General features: G+C 40.6%; 1 protein-coding gene across 3 annotated transcripts; it reads right to left on the bottom strand.

Annotated features, from left to right (window-relative positions):
* Positions 1-432: 432 nt before the first annotated feature.
* On the bottom strand, positions 433-22,943 carry LOC6725592 (serine/threonine-protein phosphatase beta isoform). 3 transcript variants are annotated; one of them, XM_039297298.2, is made up of 7 exons: positions 22,306-22,943; positions 20,017-20,412; positions 19,102-19,134; positions 3,499-3,846; positions 3,094-3,437; positions 2,898-3,032; positions 433-2,832 (listed from the first exon to the last, which is right to left on the bottom strand). In XM_039297298.2, exons 1-7 carry the CDS (start codon positions 22,355-22,357, stop codon positions 2,719-2,721), a joined length of 1,422 nt encoding a protein of 473 aa, XP_039153232.1. In that variant the 5' UTR covers positions 22,358-22,943; the 3' UTR covers positions 433-2,718. The 3 variants fall into 3 exon arrangements, with proteins under 3 accessions (XP_039153232.1, XP_039153233.1, XP_039153234.1); XM_039297299.2 differs by lacking the exon at positions 19,102-19,134 and having other exon boundaries at positions 22,306-22,942; XM_039297300.2 differs by lacking the exons at positions 19,102-19,134; positions 20,017-20,412 and having other exon boundaries at positions 22,306-22,935.
* Between the last annotated feature and the right edge of the window lie 812 nt (positions 22,944-23,755).

The raw sequence follows: 23,755 nt of genomic DNA, 5'->3' as shown, positions 1-23,755 counted from the left end.
TCTTTGGGCCAACCATTAAGCGACCTAGCTGGCTAACATGGCTTGTCCCTCCTGGCAATCAGCATGGAGCTGTCCACAAGTCTTAACGCCCCCTTTTACCAACCCCATCACCCACTCAGCTAGCCAGATTTCACAGGCATCGGACCCTGTTGATTAACATGGCATGTTAAGTTCTTGGCCACAGGAAGCTTTTCGGAGTTAATGGCTAAGAAAAGCTATGGTAATAGAGCCAGGAAACTGACAGCTTTCTAAAGCTCGCAAGTGCCTAGTTCTATGCGGGATTAAACCAAAACCAGGCTTAAAAAAGCTTTTGTTTCTCAGTTAATTTGCTTGCGGTCCCTGAAAGCTTTCATCTGTAAAAATGCATTATGTTTAAACATAAAATAAACTATTTGAAACAATTCCACCCATACCCTAAAGACACACTTCACATTAAGTTTTAATTAATTTTTATTTGATTTTTAATAATAAATATATTTATCTGTTATACGTTTTGTGTTTTCGTATTGCTTTTTCTCTCTCTACACTTCTTCGCATGGGTTTCTCACTGTAGTACTTTGTATATTTCGTTACGTTTATTTATTTCATGTTCATATATATATATTTACATATATATAAGTTCTCTTATGTTTGTATGTGTGTGTATTAATATGAAAACTAGTATGCGAATGCAGCTCACACACACACATATGTATACCTCACACACACAAAACTGATGCTGATAATTGGGAATTGTGATTGCTAATAATCGGGAATAACAACAAATAGTTAGTGTTAAAACAACAGCTCAAAGCTAAAATGCTAGATCGTTCCACAGTTTCAGTTTTTCTCACATTTTCAATCATTTCTATATCGGTTTACTCGTAATGCAATTAATTGACTTGTTTGCCGCCAGCATTCTTTTTCGATGCGTATTGATTCAAAACCACAACGTACTCTTGACGAAACAATAAGAAATCACTTTTATCCCCATCATTTTAAAGCTTCTAATTTCGTTTAAGTATGGAAAGTGTTTTGCCAGATGGCTCAAATCAATTGAAACCTAAAAGAAGAAACAAAATATGCTTACATTTGTCGGAGGAAAAACAATTTTTAAATGAATTTAAATTCTCTCTAAAATGAAATGGGATTATAATACTCTATTAGATTAGCTGTGGTTTCTTTAATTGTTACAAAATAAACGCAGTACTCTTTACTCCATAATTAGCTTTCGTTAGCTGTATATTTATATGTGTATATGATCTGTATATATAAACCATTTGTTAGTTTACATGCTCGTTATCGTTTGTGAATTTTCATTTGGGAGGCAAAAAAGGCACTATAATCTAATAAGTTACGACGATTAAAAAATTAGTTTTTCTTTCGTTCCTTCTGTATATACTTATATACTTTCATATATATTCTCATTCACTTGTTCGCCGATTCTACCGATTCCTAACGAATTCCGTTTCTTATTTATAAACTAAATATGCACAAAAATTGGTGTTTCAAGAACTCGAAGTAATGCTTTCAAAATTCGTTAATTTTATACTCCTTTATTTATATATCATTTTCATTTTTGTGTGTGAGGCAAGTTAAGTTAGGTTGGAGTTTTTCTAGGTAAAGTTTAGGCAATGAAAAACAAGACCCAATCGTTAAATGCCCATTAACACGTTAACAGTATTTTGCCACTTAAACCGAGTATAATGACAAAAAATAGTTGTTAGGGATTAATTGTTTTGCGTTTTATAAATACAATGTAAGCAATAAATTAATTAAACAATGACAAAAAGAACATATATTTATATTTATAGATACATAATAAATAAAATACACACACAGAGTTGAACTGTTTTAAGCTTACAATATAGGTTTTCGTTACATTTCGTTTCCGTTCATTATTATTATTATAATTTTGTTTCTTATTTTTTGATTTTTCTTAATATTTTGTTAGACAAATTTGTAATGCGCACTTAGTCGATAGGAAGAGAACCAAAAATCGAACAATTTGCAGCGAATTTTGTAAGCTCGGCTCACGGCCATAAGGAAAAGTAAAGTGATAGCTAGTCCATGTGGTTTGCTCCACTGTGCGAGCCCCAAAGGAGTCGCACAATGGCCAGATACTTTGCTTTCCCTTTTTGTTTTCTTGTTGTTTAGGTTTTCGTTTTCGTTTCTCTCTTGTAGTTATGAATATATAAGTATATAGTATATAGTTTACATTAATAAGCCTATATATAAATTCATTGCTTAACATCGCTGTACTTTTAATGTATTTATTTATCTGCATGCTTCGGGAGTTTTGGATCTGGGAGCTGCTGTTACGGGGACGTTGTTACAATTTCCATTCAACAGATAATCTTCAAATGCAGGAATCGACTTAACTATGGGCCTCTGAGTGTTTCACTGATGTTTCTGCTGCTGCTGCGGGTGTTGCTGCTCCTGATGCTGCTGCTGCAACTAGCAGGTACACGGATAAGGTAATCAAGTTGGATACAGATGCCACAATATGTTTACAGATTATGACGGATTCACATAGATGTTGATATTCATGCACTTCGATTTTGCTTGCTTTAATAGCTCACACATTTAATTTATCATTTGCCCTTTCTCTACTAACGCCTAACGCTGTCCTTTTCTATCGTTTCGTTATATTTATATGTATATATATGTGTGTATCTATGTAAAAGTTTATTTCTGTTGTTTGTTGAACCTTTAAGGAAATGGAAGCGGATGGATATATTATTTCTTCTTGTTGGTCGCAAGCATTGGGGCGCTGCGCTGCGGTGTTGTGGGTCGCGACGAGTTCATTCCGCTATACAGATACTTGGCCTTCTTCTCGGATGGTTTCAGGATCTGCAAATCGAATAAGATATCAAGCTGTAGTAGAAATCGTGGCCAGCATGCATTGGACATCTCACCTGGAATGAGCACATAAGCGTGTCGTCCACGGTCATCATTCCGCCGGCGTTGTCGAACTCTCCACAGTAATTGGGCGCCGAGAACAACGTGACCAGTTGCCGACGCGCAAAGAACTCGTAGCCATCCTCCACAACCTGGAAAACCAACAGCTCGTTAGAATTATCCACTCAAATTACGAGAATTTTTTTCACCCACCTGATGTGCACGGCAGATCAAGTCCAGCTCGTGCCGGTTCAAGAACTTGGAGACCACATCCACGCCGAATGTGAAGCTCACACCGCGATCGTTCTCACCCCAGCCCTGAACATCCTTGTCGGGATCACTCCACAGGAGATCGCACAGTAGCCCGGTATCCGGCACATCTGTGGGCCGCATCAGGCGTCGGATCTGCTCCATGCCCTGAAGATCGGGACTGAGGCCGCCGTGGCAGCAGAAGATCTTTTCGTCAATGATGGCGGCTACCGGCAAACAGTTGAAACAATCTGTGAAAGTCTTCCACAGTTTGACATTGTATCGGCGCTTGCACTCATCGTAGAAGCCTAAGTGAAATAGATAAAGATTAAAGGTATATTCGAACAACTAATGTGTATTTGGACTTACCGTAAATCCTATTAATACTGGCGCACTCGTGGTTGCCGCGCAACAAGAAGAAGTTCTCCGGATATTTGATCTTGTAGGCCAGCAGCAGGCAGATGGTCTCCAGGGACTGCTTGCCCCGATCGACGTAGTCGCCGAGGAACAAGTAGTTGGCAGCCGGAGGGAATCCGCCGTACTCGAACAGGCGCAACAGGTCTGTGTACTGGCCGTGAATGTCGCCGCAGATGATCAGCGGTGCCTCCAGTTCCAGCAGGATGGGCTGTTGCAAGAAGATCTCGCGCGACTTGAGGCAGAGGCCACGCACCTCCGCCTCCGTCATCTGGACCTGCTTGCCCGTTCGGCAGCTGCGCACTGCAAGTAAACCGGGTGTTAGTGGACTCCACTTGCAGATGGATTCATGAATAGATAGATATGGCAAATACACACAGTCAACTAGAGCTTAGCCAACGTTTGACGCTTTAGCAACGGACCGAACGACAGACGAGCACAGTAACTATCGACGCAGACACGAGGAGACGAATCCATAGTTGGGTAAGGATTTGAGGATTTTTGGCGGGAAAACAATACCACAAGAAATGATTGCATACTTTGAGGCGCTAGCGAAACTGCGTGCAGGCTAAGGTGAGGGTACACTTGAGCTCAAAACATCGGTACATGTGTATTGTTCTTGATAATATTTATGAAATACACATAACTAAGCGGTATTTCCATAGTTTAAAAGCATAATAGCACATACAAAATACCAATTCAATTCTATTTATAAGTTGCCAAGAAAAAATTGTTGGACTAGCTAGTTCATTCTACTTTTGCATTACTAGTGTTGTGACCACAACTGTAGGTTGTTTTTAGCGTGGGCGTCATACAATGGCGCAAGGCACAAGTGTGTGGTTGGACTTCCTGGTCTTGGGGATAATTGCAGGTTGTCGCTGTTCAGAGACCATATCTCGAAACCTTGGCCAACAAGTGGGCGTGTACACACAGCCCACCAGTCCAAGCCACACCACAACGCCATCTCACCACCTTCCTGCAATTAATATTGTGCAAAAAACGCTCCAGAGCCGGGGAAAAACGATGATAGTGCTATCCTTTATCCTGGGAATACAAGTAGGTCGTCCACTGTCAGTGTCAGTGTGTGTGCGCGTGCACAAAAAATTTAATTAAATTTGGATAGACCAAAATGCTGGCCCAGCGCTTGGCTCCAAAAAGCAGGCGAGCCCCATCCATTCGTCCTTGCCCCGGAAGTTGTGAGCCAACTCTGGATTTTGGGTCGAGAGCCAGTTCTCTGGCTCCCAAAAATCGGCTCTGATGGCCAACTGGTTTGCGGTGCGAATGGACGAGCTGGCTAACACAAAGTCAATTCCCGGAACGTCAGCACTGCACTTTGGCTCAGCTGTGATTTCAGTAATGGTTAATTAAAGTTATCGCACATCGATGTGTAGGAAGCCCAGAAGGGAATTTAATTTATTGCGCATTTCGGGTGGACAGCACTTTCCAAAAAATTGGGTTTTTAAACCCAGTTAATTGGTTCATTTATTATGAAAATTAATTTTTCTATAGCTTTTGTTTGATGTGGGAGTTATTTAATAACTGCTTGCAAATTTAAACTTGTAACTGCATTCGCAGAATAAAACAAAATAATCAAATCAACAATCCATGCAGTGCTTTATGCAAATTACACGGCTTCCGAGAAAATGAAGTGCATTTTTTTTCCACCTTTTGGTAGGAATTTCCATTTCCAGAGGGAAAAATCAAAGTTAAACGATTTTCCACCGAAAACAGTCAGTTAATCAAATGAAAACCGGGCTAAAGTTCTTTGGCGAACTTTCCGCCCTCTCTTTCGCCAGAATGTGTTTAGCATCGGGATTGCATTAGCATATATACTATGTACAAAGTACAGCTGGCGGATGTGGGATGTGGACCTGACCTGAAGGCGGTAAAGATAAATACACTGAATTATGCAAGCCATGGGTTCATGCACTCGGAGAAGTGGAATCCGTTTAAGTTATGCAAAGGGTTCCTGGCTCCTCGTTCCCGGGCTCCTGATGAATCCGAAGCTGCGAAGCTGTTGCATACTTCCTGGACTCGTATTATGTAATGGGTCTACCGTCTGCGGTTTCAAACTTATCAAAGAATTACTTCCGCCCGTGCATAAATTTGCCGCGAACATCTGCTCGACTTTTAGCAGGGATTATTAAGTTTGATGGGGAAAATATGACGTTTATCGGAAAGATTTTATGGAAAGAGGTTTCATTTAAGTTGAATAGTTTAATAGAGGAAAATACTTCGAATAGTTCTTCTCTACAGTTCTAAAATCATTCATATGTAGGAAAATGGCATAGAATCAAAATATATCTACACTTGCTGCACTTCGGCATTAATCAAAGTTTTCTGCAACATTTTCTAGCCACATGGGATTCGGTGACCCAGCAAATGATCATCACAGTTGTCATTTGCTTCATAACATATCTGCACGACTTTAAGCTCAACACTTTGACACACATGTGGCACAAAGCTGCTGCTGGGAGATGGTTCAGATACATAGATATATAGATGGATGGTTGGATGCGGACCGGAGTGATAGGGAAGCTCTTTATTTTTCATTTTTATGCAAATTCGCGCAATGTTCCACTCCACAGACAACTGCTGCCCACCTCCCCGCATGCTGTCAGGCATTTGTCAGCATAAAGAAGACATCACCCAAAAGGGGGAGTGTGTGGCGTAGTGGGTGGTTTTTTTGGGGGCGGTGGGTGGTTCTGTTTTTGTACGGTGCGGGGGCGATGTAACATTATGCGTAAGCAAAAAAGACGCGCATGTTTGTTTATCATGCATTTTACATGAGGACGCAGAGCCATCATCATACAACGCAGACATCTGGGCATGCTACGTGCCGAATCCACTCCGCATGGGAACTTCCTGTCTGTCTGCCGTCACATCTAACTGGTTCATCATGATTAACAAGTCTTAGCCGCTTTCCTCATACCCCGGAGTCAACAGCCAGTTGGATAAGCAACCCTTCCATCCTTTCATTATCGCCCACATCTCCACATCCACATCCTCATCCGCATCCTCCTCCTGCTGCTCCCCCATCGCGGACAAATTAAAAATGCAAGAAAACATATGGGTTGGTATGGGGTTTGGGTCGGCATGTGATGTTGATGACTTACTTGAGCGCAACTCATCATCATCCAGATAGGATGTGCGTTTCCAACTAAGAATGCACCCGTTCATATAAATGCTATTTAACCATCCCACCGAAACCATTAACAAAATTATCCCTCGTTTGGGCAGTATTAAATATTGTTATTTCCGTTATTAATAAATCATTTTTTGGTTAGACCTTTCATGCCAGTTCAGCTCAGCTGCCTTAAATTTCCTGTTGTATACTTTCCATCATAATCACCAATACAATCCCCCTGCCTTTCAAACAATTTATGATATTGCGAGATACCTGTGTGTAATTCACTCATATCCAAAGGGCATTCCCATCAGATGCGAGGGAGTACATGGCAAAACGGAATCCATCACGAGATTCACCATTTTGCGCTACGTGGGAGACAGTTGATGGAGTCAAAGGAGCGTCTGCGTCAGACGTTTTATGACCCGATTAACTCCCAGGAGGATGAGCTGGTTGGTAGCCGGATGGCTCTGGCCAAAGTGGAGCAGCAGCAGCTGCCAGAAGTTAAACTTTGAAAGAAGGGAAGCTGACGAGCAGGAAGGGCTGAATGAAAATGTTTAGCCATTTAGATAGCAAAAACTACCGAGTGCCGAGATGAAAGTTTGTGGACATAGCAGGCGAATAAACACGACCGACGAAAGCAAAAAGGGCATGGTGAAAAGATAAGGCGCTCGGAAAAGTTGAGTAAAATCAAATTAAGTGCAGCGAATTATTTTTTATTCTGTGCCCAAAATAATAGCAACGCTGTGAGCGAAAGGTCCAAAGTTCAAAAGAGAAGGACTTTTGGGTGACAAGTTGCTCAGTTTATCCCACAAAACTTTGCCGAAACCAAAGTTCTCATTAAATATGGTAAATTTTTTGGAACGGACTTTAAGCTGCTATAAACCCGGTTATAAGTTGACCTTTAATATTAGTCGTTTTGCAGCGAAAAATTGAATTTCCATCATGCTCGAATGGATGCAACGCCGCAAATTGAACAGCAATCAAATCCCATCACCTCCCGTTTCCATCTCAACCTGTCAGGTTGCAACCGCAAACGAATCCTTCCCCAAACTGCGCATATATCTTATATATCTGACTGCATCGGATATTTGCAGAGGTGGTAAGCTGTCAATTTAATTAACTGTGTGGTCGAACTTCCCCTCTAGAAGTCCATGTGGATTAAGGCTATAAGTTGCGGGCAAATAGCATACAACACTTTATCATTTACCAAGTGTGAATTTCACACAATCATGCATTGTATATAATAATATTATTGTATTATCAAATGAAGTAAAGAAAATAACGTATACGTTTAATTAGAGCTTTAGTTGGAGGTAAAAGTTGGATTTTTACCATCAAAGATTCCTTTAAAAGAATGAGGTTACCCGTAATGTAAGTGATAGATATCTTAATTTAATAATATTTTTCCGCAGTGTAATCTAGCCATGTGGCTGGATCCATCGTGGGCGAGGTTCAATGTCGAAATCTTGTTCTTTTGACGCTCTCTACTTCGTAATTGGACCGCCCAACGACCTTTGGCTTTAATGCCTGGCAAGCAGAATATTTCCATGCCCAAATGATTGTTGCCCATTAGGGGTGCCACGCCCATCCAGCACAACCAGCACACCCATTACACCCAGTACACCATGGCCTAGGTCGTCCTGCGTCCTTTGCGTGCTCAAGTTGAAATCCGAGCAAATGAAGGAAAGATAACAACGCCGACACAACCGCAACAAAACATCGAATAATGAACGCCTTTGGCCCCAAGTTGATTAAGGACGAGTGCAGGAAAATTTCGTTTGAAATTTTTGAGCCACCAAAAGAAGAACAAAAAATATAAAAAAAAAAAACACGAAAAACAATTCACTTGCAAATCGGTAATTGTTTCCGTTTTGCATTGACCCATTTTGTTGGTCAGCAAATCGCTTTCTCGTGCCCGAGAAATGGAAATGTTAAGTAAACGAGATTTACTTACTTCCATTTAAGTGAAGTGAGTGGATTTATCCAAATCGGAAGGAACAAAGCTGATAATAATCTTTATTTAAGCGGGAGAAACAATTTCATATCAAGTACCATCGCCAAAACGGAAATCTCCTTCGTGGTTTCAAGTGATTAAACAAAAAAAAAAACACCCAAATTGGTGCAATAAAAATTCGTAAATACTTCCGTTCAACATTGACCCACTTGATGTGCAGGATTTGTGGATGGGGTTGAATGTCAGGGGGAAGTAGTTAGTGTTAGGCCCAAACTAATTGGTATATACATATATATGTACAAATTTTCCTCAAAAACTGCACAAAGGCGATCCACGGCAGCAGTCATTGGGTAACCACCTGACCCCCAGTTTAAACCACCATTCCCCCCTCCCTCCCCTCGCCATGCCCTCAGCACTCGAAGCGACTAAACCCTACCCCAAGTCCCCATTTAAGCACATTAGCGATGATTATAACGGCGTTTACATCACACAGCAGCAACATTTTTGAGGGTTGCTGACGACAAATGGTGCAAAGTTTAGTTGGGGCGCACATGGCGTATGCGTAATCCGTTTGGATAAATATTCAGCGAGCAACGAACCGGACCGAAGGCAATCTCTGGCAATATTTAAATCACGCAAAAATCCTGGAAATTGTTAAGCGAAATTGAGCAGAAAACTTCTCGAATCGAAATCCAAACAAAGCGAAAATTGCGGTCGAAAAGATGTTAGCGAAATTAAAGCAAACACACAAAATCGTTTTATTTGTGCAGCACAAATTAGTTTAAGCGCACGAAAAAGCAACAAAGTGCTGAAATATTCAGTTCGTTTCGAATAACGAATACACTTGTATACAAAAGTCGCCGATTGTTTACAAATCCTAAAGAAAATCGACTTTAAAGCGATTTCCAAATGCTACGATTAATAAAAATTCATTAAGCATAAAAAACTCACGAGTAAATACGAAGTATTTAGGTGGATTACACAGAAAACGATGGAAATTTGTTACACGAACAATTTTTTTTGTATTGTAAAATTCAAGCTAAACGAAATCATCATGCTAGAATAGAAACTCATTTACAAAATGTATTGAAATCACGCACAACCCTTTAATCGATTACAATTTCATTCCGCCTATTAATAGATCAACTTGCACTAGGAATTTTCATTCGCCAGCAAACGCAATAATAATCATAAATTGTTAACCGAATTCCATTTCCTGGAAATCGCTCGCATATTTCGTAATTGTTGGCAATCTGCTGGAAACTCTTCAATCGAAAAGGAAAAGCAAAGTAAAAGCGAACGGGATGCTGTTTCTCCGCTGCTGCTTGAGCTCTGCCCTTTGACCCCGGACCCGGAACCCTTCCTGTTTTTCGCTTTCCAACTCATTTCGTAGAACAAATCGAATCAAATCAAATTTGTGCAGCTTTTGCTATGCTATTCACTGTGGCCATTGGAGCGATCTATTGTAGATGCTTGTGCGTTGCCTTGGCGAATCCAAAATCTGAAATCTGAAATCTGAAATCCGAAATGCACATGGAAAATGGAAAATGTACAGCAGTACAGTCGCGTGTGCTTTCTACTTCAGTGCGTACCACGTTGCGTATGCGCGCTATTTATAAAAATCAATTTCTGTGCCTTGGCAGCCAAACAAAACCAAACCAAAGAGCGAAAAAAAAAGAAGCAAAGAAGCGTCCAAGAAACGAACCGAATGGCAAACAAACAGAAAGCAAACAACGTTGCAAAACAAATAAATAAATAAATAAATAAATAACACTGTTTAAAGCACTGTCTAGCATTAAGAACGCCAATTGAAATCAGAAGAGTTAAAGGCCGAATCATATAGAAAGTTGCCTTGGCTAACTTTTCTTTGTTTGGATTCACTCTTCATTTTCCACACACAACATCTTCTGTCATCGCATTTTGGCCATGTGCACAGCCATTTGCTACATATTTTCAATAATATGTTTTCCTAGTTCTATAGGAATTTGGATTTTTAGGACCATTTTGAACAAGATTAAAGCGATAATGTTGTCCTTGTATATTTTAGTTATTTTATGGAGTAAATAAATAAAATGCCTTAAATTATTTAAATTCCAGCGATTTCGAATGATTAGCTTAAACACACAACATTTCCCCCCTCGAAGCATCAGTTTTCTCTCCATTTTCTTTCTTATCGGGCTCGTTTTCCCTTTTTGCCTGCCCTCGAGTTTCCTCCCCCCCTCACTTGTGCCTCCTTAAGAAACAAACAATGACAATGTGAAAAAGCAAAGAAAAAAGGAAAAGTTTCCAACGCGTGCAACAATACCACCGATGAGCAGGGGGGCAAGGCAGAAAGAATCTTATAAAATAAACATTTATTTTTAGCATATTGCTGCTTCAGCTTCTGCTTCTGCTTCAGCCTGTGCCTGTGCCGTTGCTTTAGTTTAATTTTTTCGACTGCTGGCCTGCTCTCTGCTCTGGCCTGCCAAATTGGAAAATGGAAAATGGAAAACTCAAAAAACGCAAAAGGCAGGGCGGTAAATGGAGGGGGCCAGCGGGAGGGAGGGGTGTGTGCCAGCATGGCGCTCGGCCAGCCACTGCAAATGCCATATACACACAGAAGGCACTCCTCTGCCTCTTTCGCATGTTAGTTGTGTGTGTGTGGGGGGGGGGCTCCCTTCTCGGTCGCATCGATTTTGTAAGAAGCTCCCTCGAATACACGAATAACTAACTAACCAGCCCACCAACCCACCAGCCCACCAGCCCACCGAAGTTCCAACAACTGCACTCATTTGGCTTGGCTTTGACTGGTCGTCGTCGTCGTCATCGCCTTTGGCTATTTATCGAGCGACATAACTGCAAAACCAAGCAAGCTCAGGGATGCCAACGAAAACGAGAGCAGCACTTTCACTGATCGACGACAGAAATTACCTAGAGGATCAAGGGTTATACTAAGATAACGGAAAATGTATCAAATCTAATATATGAAGAAAGAAATTAGTTTATGCCGCTTTTAAACATCTGATAGTATTTTGTTTGCTTCTACAAATCTCTTTTATGTTTCCGTAAACCAAACATAATAGTTCTTGGTATTTGGCAGAATTTTAACCAATAATTTCCAATAAAGATCACTTTCGAAACGAACACATTTGATGCACCTTTTATGCAGTAAACACTGGCTATAAATAGTCCAACATTTTTAAACGGAAACAGCTCTGAATATCAAAACACTTTAACAACAATATAAATAAATTTTCATGCATACAAATATAATATAGGAAACTAACAACTCAATGGATTCGAAGCATTTACGTCGACGTATTGTTTTCTATATCTGCGAGTGCAAATTCCATTTTATTTACTTGAAGCTTTTGCTTAATTAGCGCCTCGTTATGATTGTGTCGTAAGGCGGAAGCTTTTCCCCAGTTGTTGCCACCCACAAACCCCCCAACAACCACCCACTGAAAATACCCCGAGAACACCCCTCACTCAGCGGCTGATTCATTTGTCTTATGGCTTGGCATTTGTCCACCGTGTCTTTGTTTTTATGCCCTTGCAAACGGCATTCTATATTTCTGGGCACATCTGTAAAATATACACTATCTAAACCTATAAAGTATACGAGTATATAACTCTGATCGTTGATCAGCTTTAAATCAGTACATTTTTAAATATTTGTATATAACGCAGGCTAAATTGAATTATGGCCAGGGTATTCACAATTCGTTGCTTTCAACACACCTATCTTTCTTGTTTTCCTTTACGCGCTGTAAGCGTTTTTCCAACTTATCTTATCGCCAATAATTGGAAGAAACACATGCGTATATATCTCGGGCGACCTTAAAAATAGCCATTCCATTTTGACAACACCAGCGACAACAATAATAAGAACAATGCGAGAAACAACAACAGCGACAACAAGTCAACGGGAAAGAACAAAGACAGCGAAGAGCATACATGGCGTATGAGTAATGAGCGTTTTCTACATATTTGCCGGCCGTGGTTGAAGTTTTCTTGGTTCGTACATTTCAGTTCCCTTGATTCAATTCGATTCGATTCCATTACATTCCTCCACCGAGGGTCGTCGATTAACCCAATTTAAGACTGTTTTTTTTTTTTTTTTTTTTGTATGTGCCACACTTCCGCGAAGATCTTTTTCAATGTTTTCATTAATGGAATGTCAAATGAATATTGTGCGAAATCTTCCAGCTTCAAGTAATCTTCCATTTCTATATCTTCCAAATAAACACGATTATTACGCAACAACATTTGTATTTATACAATTGAACTGCCTATGATCCCTTTGGTCCGCCGCCCCTGCCGCAATTGTTTAAACATTCGCAAATGTCTATTTGCCAATTAACAATCATAGGGAAAAAAACATTGAGAATAACAAGATCCGCCCTAAAAACACCGCACTTTCCTTTCGTTGCACAGCTAGTTTTTGTGGGTGGCAAGAAAAGCACATTATTTATTTTCATTTAATTTGCATTCTACCTTGAAAGTTGTTTTGGTGTCAAGTTGTTTTCCATTTGTTTGTAGTTTATATTTTCTGGTTTACTGGGCTAAAAAGTGTCATATAACAGCAAGAATGACTGATTTGTGCAGTTTATAAACAGAATTATCTATCCTTGTCACTTTCCTGCTGATTTTTGCAAATCCAAACTTTCGAATTTTTCAGCAAAATTTTTGGAAAAATGGACGAAAATAAAAGTTTGCAGGTTTGTATACTGTTGGATAGGAAATTTTGTTACAAATTCAACGAGGTATTACATTCCACTTTTGGACAACTATTTTAATTGCTATCGAAAAAATACAGATTATTTTGCCATAAAAAAACAATAAAATAATTTTTTTAAAAACAAATATTTTCCAACGAGATTTTGGCATAACTTGGCCAAAAAAGGTATCATCGCTAAAATGAAGACTGTTTTGTGCTGCTATAAGCATAACTAACTATCCCTATAATTATTTTTATGATTCATACAATTAAAAATTTTGACCAATTTTCGCATTTTCGATAAGGGGTAACATCATCAAAATTAGCGAAAAATGGCAAAAACTTTGAATTTTAAATTTTGAATACAGGTCGATAGGGAATTTTATTACGAACTCAACGAGGTATGACATTCCACTTTTAGACCAGTATTTCAAATGTTGTACAAAAATACTAAGTTTTTGTTGTCAAAAATTATTAAAAAAATAAACTTTTTGAAAATAAGATATTTTCGAACTTTAAATGATACAATATATCTTATTAATTGCCAGTGCAAACGCTCCCTTGACAGTTTTGATTTTTTCTATATACTATTACACTTTACATTATATATTATTTAATAATTCCGCCAGTCATATAATTTTTATTACTTATTTATATGTATGCACTTTGTTCTGGGATATACTTTAGTTCGCGACATGGCCTTGCTACTTTATTCATTAAATTCATTTAATTTTGTGGGTGTTAATTTTTCAACATCAAGCGAAAAAGTTGAGATGGTTGTTGGTGGCATTGAAGCTGTCCATCGCAGGTGTTCCGACCTTTTTCGCAAATTAATTGAATTTGTATGAGTTATATTCGCTGATGGCTGATGCGTTAAATATTTCAATTGAGGACATTTGAAATGGCATCAAAAGGGAATACTTTTAGCTCGGTTTTGATTAAGCTGTATGCTTGAATGGACATATAAAATGAGATTTATTGAATGTGATTTAAATGTATTTAAATCCGTCCGTTAACCATACTTTGCAACCATGACTATTATGGCCGGAAAGTAACCCGAGTAATCTGTTTTTAGGCCATCATTTGCTTGCCATTTGTCCATTCAACATCACCTCCTTTACTTTCTTGGGCATTAGGGTGTGTTAGTCCAAAGGTCAAGGCACATGGCCACCCAAAAAAGAAGATGAGTAAAGCTGCGAAGTACCTTAAATTCTTCGCGCACTCAAGTAGTTCGAGTAGAAGGTGAATCTGGATGATGGGGTGGCAATAAGTCGAATGGCCAGAAAGTTGAGCAATTTGGGGTAAACTAGTGCAAGGATAGCTGACAGGCGGCCAGAAATGGTAAAGGAAACGTTGATTGAAACCGAAATTGGGTAACTGAAACTTGATGAACTAGTTGGAAAACAATAAACACTCGAAGAAAAGTGGCGCTTGATAACGTGATAAGTGAGGAGAAGGATATTAAGTAATGTTTCCCAGAAGTGATTTGTGGAGGACACCAGTATTGCAAGTAAAAAGTTTGTTCGTTCTAAATTGGATTCGTTTTCTGGGAAAATAAGTAGTTTTTCCTATTCAATGTATTATTTTAACTGGTGTTTTTTTTTATTCCATAGAGCAATTAGTAACAAATTGCTTTCCACTCGAAATTTTCCTTTGAGGTATTGCTTTAAGTAAGAGGCTTAAAGCGAATTTCCCTCCGGTTTTTCCCATGGGGTCAAAAAGTCATGTTTTGTGCAGCGCCAGCAGATTGCGACATTTTGGCCACTGCTACACCACTGACCCCTTAACTTTCACCCTTGGCCACTGTTCCTTTGGAGCAAACTTTGTTGATTTATACTTTCATAGCTCTCCGGCTCATGAAAATTGCACAAGGAGCACGGGGCCGTCGTGTAATGCCAATAGGCATTAAAATTGCATGCAATGGACATTGCGCCAAGGAGCGTTGCAAGGGTTGCCAAGAGTTTCTTGAAATGTGTCAGCAATTATGGCAACTGCGTCAGCAATTCGAAGCTAATCCATTAGTCAAAAGCTGTAAAAGCCCTCCAAAAATAGTAACAACTTTAAAGAATTTCAAAGAACTTCCTTTATACCTTTAAATATTTATATTCAGAAGTTGTAATCACTATCACTATATAACATTCCCTTACAATCTTAAACCACAATTTTCCCAAATCCCTTGCGAAATTTGATACCACAGTAAAGTGTGAGCATATTCCCGCCATGAAATGCCGTGCGATAAATTCCAAATTGTCGCATTCTGAATATCTCTGTCCATTCACAATCCGTGGGCCGAAATTATGCCATTGTCCGCCTATTCCAAGCTCAAGGACCTTGTGCGCCCCATTCAACCCCTTGAAGTATGCAACAACCATTTACAACTCCGCACAGCCAAGATGAGCGAACTATAAAAAACAACTTACAATGCTAAACAACTGGAGAATGGCCCGCAAAAGTGGAAGGCAAAAATTAAGCAAGCAAAAAAAAAATAATAATAACTAAGCCAAAAGGTCAAATGTATTATTAAGTTGGTTCTCTGTGTGGGTGTGTATGTGTGTGTTCCTTGGGTGTGTTTCTCTGAAAGTAAACGAGAAATTGAATTTTTCGCCCATTTTTTTCTTTTTTTTTTGGGTCAAATGGTCAGGTTGTTCTGGCAGCCAGACCCTTCCATGCCACCTGCTTTCTGCGGTGGTAACCTTCAAAATTTTGGCCGAGTATCATGTTAAGCCCTCAAGTATCCTTTGGCCAGGACCCCCACACACACATACATATGTATGTACGTGTCATTAGATACAAACATTTTATTCTTTTCCTTCTTGGTATTTTGCGCCACTGGCAATTCGTTCTCCCTTTTTTTCCACCCCCTGACCACCAACCATTTCGAGCATTTTTTGCTCTTTGCCGCTCGTTTTTATTTGCCAAGTGCACGCAATGTGACAAAACGTGGGCGGTGGGTGGTGGGTGGTGGGCGGACTTTCAGGTGGGTGGGTGGCTTTGTGCGCTGGTGAGAATTATAGTGTCATATTATATAACGTGCTATGTGCACGTGTGCACCTACGGCCAAATAAAAATAGAACCGCATGTAAAAGGAAGAGGGGAGAAAGCGCAGCAACACCATAATTAAAACACTTGCAGTTGTAGTATTAACTGCAGCCAGTAGCTAACTTGCCGCACACTGCGAGAAAAACAGGGCAAGGTTATAGTAGTCATCACTTAAGTCATTTTATTGCAATATAATTCCCCTTTAAATATCATTATTTCAGTGCACTACTTTCTTTTACTTTCGCATAAATCATACTTTGTAGACAGAATTCATAGATTATTAGCTAGTTACTCATTATCATTAAGTACCATTTCGAGATCATTATTCAGAGAGAAGCGAGAAATTTTGGCTTTGGCTTAACTGCGCTTAAGCATGCATGAAGCGCTGGTTCTGTTGTCGTTTTTTCCTCCGTTTTTATTTTAATTAATGAACTAACTTTTGATGTTCGCCCCCTCACACCCTCGCCCCCTTGCACCAACATTTTCCGCATCTATCTCGCTGCGCTCTCTAGTTTATACGCGATTATGGATGCAGGCCAGCTTTTTTTGGTTTTTGCTCTTTTGTTGGTTTGTTGGCTTGTGAATTTCTGTTTCGTTGGTTTCGCCCCCTCCCGGTATTTATGACACTCGACTGGACTGGTATGGTATGTTAACCATAATTAAACAAGTAGCAACGTCTGGCATTCATCAAGAAATGAAATTACCAGCTTATTGCTTCTTTCTATTGATTTAGCGTATTCTTTGTGCTTGCGCCAAAGCAAAAACGCTTTTTCCAGACTGCAGTTCAAGCAGCTCTCATTACCCACCCACTACTACGGTTGGTATCCATTCCCCTAAATCAGAGTCCTCCTGCCACATCGCAGTGCCTCCACAGATGTGCCAAAAGCCGATGGCGAAAGCTAATCAAAAACCACTTAAATGGAAACGTAGGCATTAGCGAAACCTCCCCACCGATCGACCAAGAAACAAAAAAAAAACAAAAATGAAAAAAACACTAACGGCCCTTTGCTAACAGAATCACCAGACACGCAATGCCAGTTTTCCATCGTTATTTGTTTTTTGGGCCACTATTGCCAGCTCTTCTTCTCTTTTCAACTGGCGGATTTGAATTCCCTTTGCCATTATTATCATTATTTTTCCACGCTGATTGACTCACGTGAAGGTTATGACATTCAAATTAGATTTTCAATAGCCGCGGCGCGGTAATTCAAACAAACTTGAAGAGATCTCGATCGCTTTTCTAAAACAAAAGATGCAAGACCAAAATCGACCAATCAGATACCCATTAAGAATAACAGCTGTTAATGTGCAGCACTTAAAAACAGACTACTTATAAAACGAAAATCACATTTTAGTGATACTTTTAAGCTCTTTTTTGGCTATTGCTGAAAACTACAATGATATTTTGCTGGTGTATAAACCAAATATACCACAGTTTTATGGGCAATTACAGGGCATGTAATCGCACAACGTCGAGAGCGATGACAACCCTGGCTGGCATGCGAGAACGACGACTTTTGGCGACATCGACGACACACGGGAAAGCCATTGGACGGTATTTACATATATACATACAAACATATATATAAGAGAGACTGGCGTATCTACAAACTACAATCAATTATACAAATATTATACAAACATTAGAAATGCATCAAAATAACGAAGGATATTTGTCAAGGCACGGAACGGAACCCTTGGAGGGGCCAACATACGACAACGGCGTCTGTCAGTGGGACAAGGATGACACTCGGCACTGACTTTTCCGTTCCGGCGGAAAAGCGGTGAAAAACCCCAAGCCTTGGCACACTCTACCATGGCAGCAGCACGTGCGAAAAGAGCGGAAAATATGGGACAACAGGCCAATCAATAACAGCGAACAGCATGTAACTAGAATAGAGGCTTGCAATCATTTACTGGGGTTAAGGTTCCACGATTTTGTTGGCCAGGGGTTAAGGTTTCTGGCAGGATAATTGCGAAATTTTGGAGGGTAACTTGTTGCTCTTGGTTTTTTGAGCATTCGACTCAAACTTTTGCAAACTAAATGTCTTTTAGTGTACTTTACACAACCTGATTAGGAACTTGCCAATAAAAAAATCTACACTCAAGTTTATAATACATTATTTCCTAATCTTATAGATACATATGTGTTTCGTGTGATTCCATAGGTTGCGATGGTTTAGATAGCAGATAACCCGAGAACTCACAAGAATTTGTTGACAATCGAAACCAGAAATACTTATATAAGTCCCCTATATATAGCAAAGTCCCCGATTTGTTACATAGAGTAACTATCTGCACACTCAACGCCAATCAATTTTGATATAGTTTATGATTATTGTTTAACACCCAGAAGTGCTGCAGTCGTTTGCCATGTCGCGTGTCACATTCAACGAGATTCTTTTTTGGACAACAATTGCCATTGCCCCCCCTTTTCCGACGTCATCATCATTCCCCCATCCGAATCCCAATCCCAATCCCAATCCCAGTCCATAGAAATGGCAACCCCGTGCTGCCGCATTCTTCTCGGATTTTTATACATTTAATTTGTTTCGCATTACATTTGACGATAGTGGATTTTGCGCTGTGTGAAAACAATTAGATGAAGGCGATGCGATGCGGGCTGTGGCTTTTACGGGTTGGGGGGATTGGCTGGAGTGATTGCATAACACACGGACATACACACACACATAGATAGAGATACACATCTGTAAAGTACCATATATTTATATGTACCTAATCGGGGCAGGCGTTGGTCAAGCGTTGGCACTGACATCGCGATTGCAGTTCCGGAAAAGTAAACGGTAGCCCCCCACCAAATCATAAATATTATGAATCTCTTCTGGCCCAAAACAGATGTAATTGTTTCTACTAATAGCTATTCTAGTGGAGTGCAGATGGGATTTCAGTTAATATGCCAGTTAGTATTGTTTGCGCTATCGATTCCAAACCCCAATCAAACATATTGCAATTACATTGGCAAATAAACAAAAACAGTTGGGTCAGTTGTACCGCTTTACTAGGTACATGGATTAGTTAAACAAGGGCCCAGGTCTACATAAAAACCCGATTACTCGATTACAAATAGTTTAAACTTTCAAAGAATGAGTTATCACCCCCCCTCCCCAATGATTCATTTGAACTGCCTGAGAATGAGCTTATCAATGTCTTATCAAAAGCGTTCATATTTTCGTTATGATGAAACTCAAAGGCAGTTCACATTGTTTTGCTGAGTGTACCCAGGGATATAGTGCTGATTGAGTGGGGATATGTATTAGTTCGGTATTGCAATCCCTTTGTGCTTCCCAAGCTTTTAGCCGTGTGACAAGCGAGTGAGCTGGCCCTAAAGTGATAAGTGTGGGTTGCATTTGATTGGAACAGAGCTGAATGGGATTGGATTGCTTTCGGATTGGATTGGCTTGGCTTGGCTTGGCTGCACGGAGGAGAACAAGCGCCAGGGGTCTGGTGACGTGGTGGTGGTGGGTGGGGGGTTTTAGGGGACAGCACGCTACTTAGAGTATGAAGTCTCATGGTCATGGTGACCACCACTGCAGTATGGTTTTTACTTTTGCACTGGACTTATGAATGATCATCAAACATCGACAAAGTGATCAATAGGGGAGGTTGTTCTTAGATTGAAAGTGGTAATACCAAACTCGGCGACGAAAAAATCGCGCAGTTTCAATCTGGATTTCTTGGGCTCCTCGCGCGGATGATGGACGGTGATCTGGTCGCCATCGGCCGATATCATCGTCTCGCTGGGCGGCGATATCGAGTATTGCTGGAGCAGACGGCGCTGCTGTTCGGTGAGATCGTCCAGCGGATCATGGCTGGAACCTGGGCCAGCGCCGGCACCAGGAGCAGCAGCACCTGATCCCGATCCGTATCCGGATCCAAAGGAGGAGGCCACCGCCGCCATCGACGAGTAATTGCTGCTGGATGTGGGCGATGTGGCGGATGCGCCGGATGCTCCGCCGGCGGCGGCCAATTGTTGAGCGATTAGCAGCTTCTGGGCGTGCTCTTCGGCCTCTTTTTGTTTTTTAAAGTCTTTCGAATGGATGCACATATACATATATATTCATATACACGTACACATATAGATATATGTATATATAAATCTATTAAAACTAAGAGGGGTGTGGGATGGGTGGAGTGGGCTGCCGGGGAAAAAAGCATAAAAGAACACAAAAGGAGGGCGAAATTTCCATACTTCTCGGAAAAGCGAGAGCCAGAAAACACGACAGCCCGGCTAAGTGCCCTAAAAATTCAATTTCAATTTGCAATTTGACAAATGAAATTTATCTGCCGCCGCCGCTGCTTTTGCTTTTGCCATTTTTTTTTTTTGCTGTCGGTGACAGAGGCTGATGACGCTTCATAGATCAAAATTAATGGTATTTTTCGGGGGGTGGGTTGGTGGGCGTAGTGCCATGACCTAGCCCACTCGATGACCTTGACAAATGGTTGTGGCCTACCTCGACCATCTCGCTCAATCTGCCCCTTTCGCCCATTGCCCATCTGCTTTGCCAGCTGAGAGTGGTTTACAGTGATCAATCGATAGCTAACACAGTAAGTAAGGAAATGTACTTTTTATGCTATACTTATATAATTCCTAAAGTAGAAACATAACCAATATCTGAATAGATTCTTCTCCGTTTTCCTTCTGCGCTGCGTTCTCCCCTCGAATGACCACTGTAGTTGGGTCGTGTCATATCAGCGCAAGAAATAAGTGAAACCGAAAGACAGAATCGAAGGAAGAAAAGCGAAACTCATTGCGGAAATGGACAAAAAAACCGAAAATCGCAATGTTCAAATGCAATTTCCCCGTGGCGTCGGTCAGAGCTAAAGCCAAATGGTGGCGGTGGCCCGCCCCCCGGAAAAGCGGAAAAGCCCATCCCGTCCCATGCCGCATCTTCGACATTGGCTGACACTTGCAAAACGAGACAAGCACTAAGCGGCTTAAGCAACCCTCGCAGATGTTGGGTTTTCACCAGGGCAGAGGCATATCGCATTCGAAACCGAGAAGAGGTTGCAAAAATGTAAACTATTTAGCGCTTTTACGCTTTGCAGGAAGGTTGCATGATGACGACGATGACACAGCCCCCACCGCCGATTCTAAGCCACCGACAGTGGATATCGGCTATAGCGATCGATACCCAGAGAAAATCTTATTGATATTGCTCGCTGAATGGAAATATCTTCTTGGGGGCTAGGAAATATATGATATACTATGGATATTATTGGATATTTTGATATATCGGTCGTAGATTTCTCAACCGTCTGTAGCGATAGTCGCGTGACACGAACAGTGGTCCCATTCCAACGGGCAGTGGGGTTACTTGCGACAAAGCTCCTTATCGAGAAACTCATGTGATTCCATTCCATTCTTTCGTCGGCGATTTCATAGCTACACATTCTGTTTGAATCACGCCCGTTTTTATCAGCTCGATGACGTCATTGCCAATATAGGCGAAACAAGAAAAAACACAGCTAATAAACCAAAAATCATTTGGAAGACATTAGCGCAGGACAGAGATGGCGTGCTTAACAGCGCGATCACTGTTAGTGTTATGTAAACGCTAATGAGCGTAGCAGTAGATGCTGTCGCTCTTGTTGTTGTTGTTATTGTTTTCGCTGTTTTCCGAGAGGAGCAATGAAAATCAATTAAAACTAATTGATTCAAGAGTCAAATTCAAACGGTTGCAGCGGCAGCAGCGGCGGCAGAGAAAGGGGCTCTCGCAATAACAAAAAGAAAACCTACTACCATTTAAGCGAACAATGTGCAATAATTAGAAAATGCAATCGCACACACACACGCACGCACACATACAGATAAACTGTGTAATAAATTAAAATGGGGACAGTGGCGTGGGAGGGGCGTTGAGGAATGGGGTGTTGGGAAAGTGGGATTGAAATTTAGGGGGAAATTTAGCATTTACTTACTCTCCAGCAGCCGCTGTATCAAACTGTCCACATTCAGATCGAAGTCGCCCATTTTTCAGCAGCTAAATTGTTCTTCTATTGGCCGCGTTTTGTTGTTGTGGCCAGCTGTTCCAGAATTCCGATTGGAATTTTTGGCGCAACAACTACACGCACGCACACACAAGCACACACACACGCACAGCGACGCCCGTTAGATTATAAACTTGTATTGTATGCTATTGTAAACAACAAACTTCGTTTAATTCAAATAGTCAGTATATTCTTTTCTCTTTTTCGGTCGTTTTCTTACTTGCCGCAAAAGGCAATTTCACTTTATGCTCTCTTTTTTTTTCTTATTGAGATTTTGTACGGTGGGCCGCTGATGTTCACTGATGTTGCACGAGGGGCAAGAACAGAAAAAAAAAATATATAGACGCACGGCCGATCGACTTTCGGGATCGCAAATCGATCGAGGAATATATAAAATATATATATATATATATATATAGGTGTGTTAGATCTCTGCAGGGGGAGAGGAGCTGAGAAATCGGCTTAACTGAGAATTTATAAACCAGCGTAATCTTTTCTCCGCCAATAACAAAACTCGTCGGACAGCTAGCTGAGTATGACCGTTTGCCGGAGGGCTGAAAATGTTTTCGACTACAGTTACAGTACGACCTTATCGATAGTCCGATGGGCAACGCCGCCAGCCAGTGCTCAGCAACGCGGGAGTTAACTGTCAAAATCCTTTTTCGCAAACTTTAAACTTTTCATTGTGAACTCAAATCTCGACCGAACAAGTTGTGTGCTCCCTAAGCTTTCGTTAATAAATGATATCTGGTAACTGGCCTATTTTAGACAACACACACATATCTCTAATCCTTTCACACACAGAGCGAAATCGAAATGACTGTTTCGGCCATCTTTCCGTTCCTCATCGCCAACAAGAAAAACTCAATGCTCGCAGTTTTGCTCTTTTACTCGTGTTAGGATTCTCGGTATTCATGCAACGTAGCTACCGTATCTACGGTACAAATATGATAGTTCTACAGAATGAGGAAACTCTACCATTTGGCGAGAAGTTTGAAGAGCCCGCCAAGGAAAAACCCATCTATTGCATTCGTATCGAATAACTGTACTACAAAAACATCTTAAGCTATCAATTGTTCGAAATTAAAGTCAAAATAGTCATTGTCGAGAACGAAAACTTTGTGCAAGGCATTATTTATTTTAATTTTTATTTTTTACTAAAGAAGTTTCAGGGATTTCTCATTACTTTGAGTAATTATACCATGACTTGTTTTCTGTCTAAAAAAATAATGTGCAGGCTGCAATTTGAAATGAAATTAGAGTAATTTTCCGCAGCAACTATTTACATATAATTCACATAAATAATTCGATATATATAGTACATAAAACCTATCGAGTGCATCGGCATCCAGGTGAACAGCTGTTTCTGCATCGATAGACC

Source organism: Drosophila simulans, chromosome X, assembly GCF_016746395.2.
Source record: "Drosophila simulans strain w501 chromosome X, Prin_Dsim_3.1, whole genome shotgun sequence".
In the NCBI taxonomy this organism is placed as follows: Eukaryota; Metazoa; Arthropoda; class Insecta; order Diptera; family Drosophilidae; genus Drosophila; species Drosophila simulans.
Note: the sequence above shows the minus strand (reverse complement) of the source record. Positions and strands in the feature narration are given on the sequence as shown.

Bases quoted from the DNA above. Each gene is read 5' to 3' on its own strand.
- LOC6725592 (XM_039297298.2), bottom strand. From the start codon at position 22,357: ATGGGCGACTTCGATCTGAATGTGGACAGTTTGATACAGCGGCTGCTG. The intron at 3,438-3,498 runs GTAAGTCCAAAT...TATTTCACTTAG, and splicing joins CAGTATTAATAGGATTTACG to GCTTCTACGATGAGTGCAAG. The intron at 2,833-2,897 runs GTGAGATGTCCA...TTCGATTTGCAG, and splicing joins CGCTTATGTGCTCATTCCAG to ATCCTGAAACCATCCGAGAA.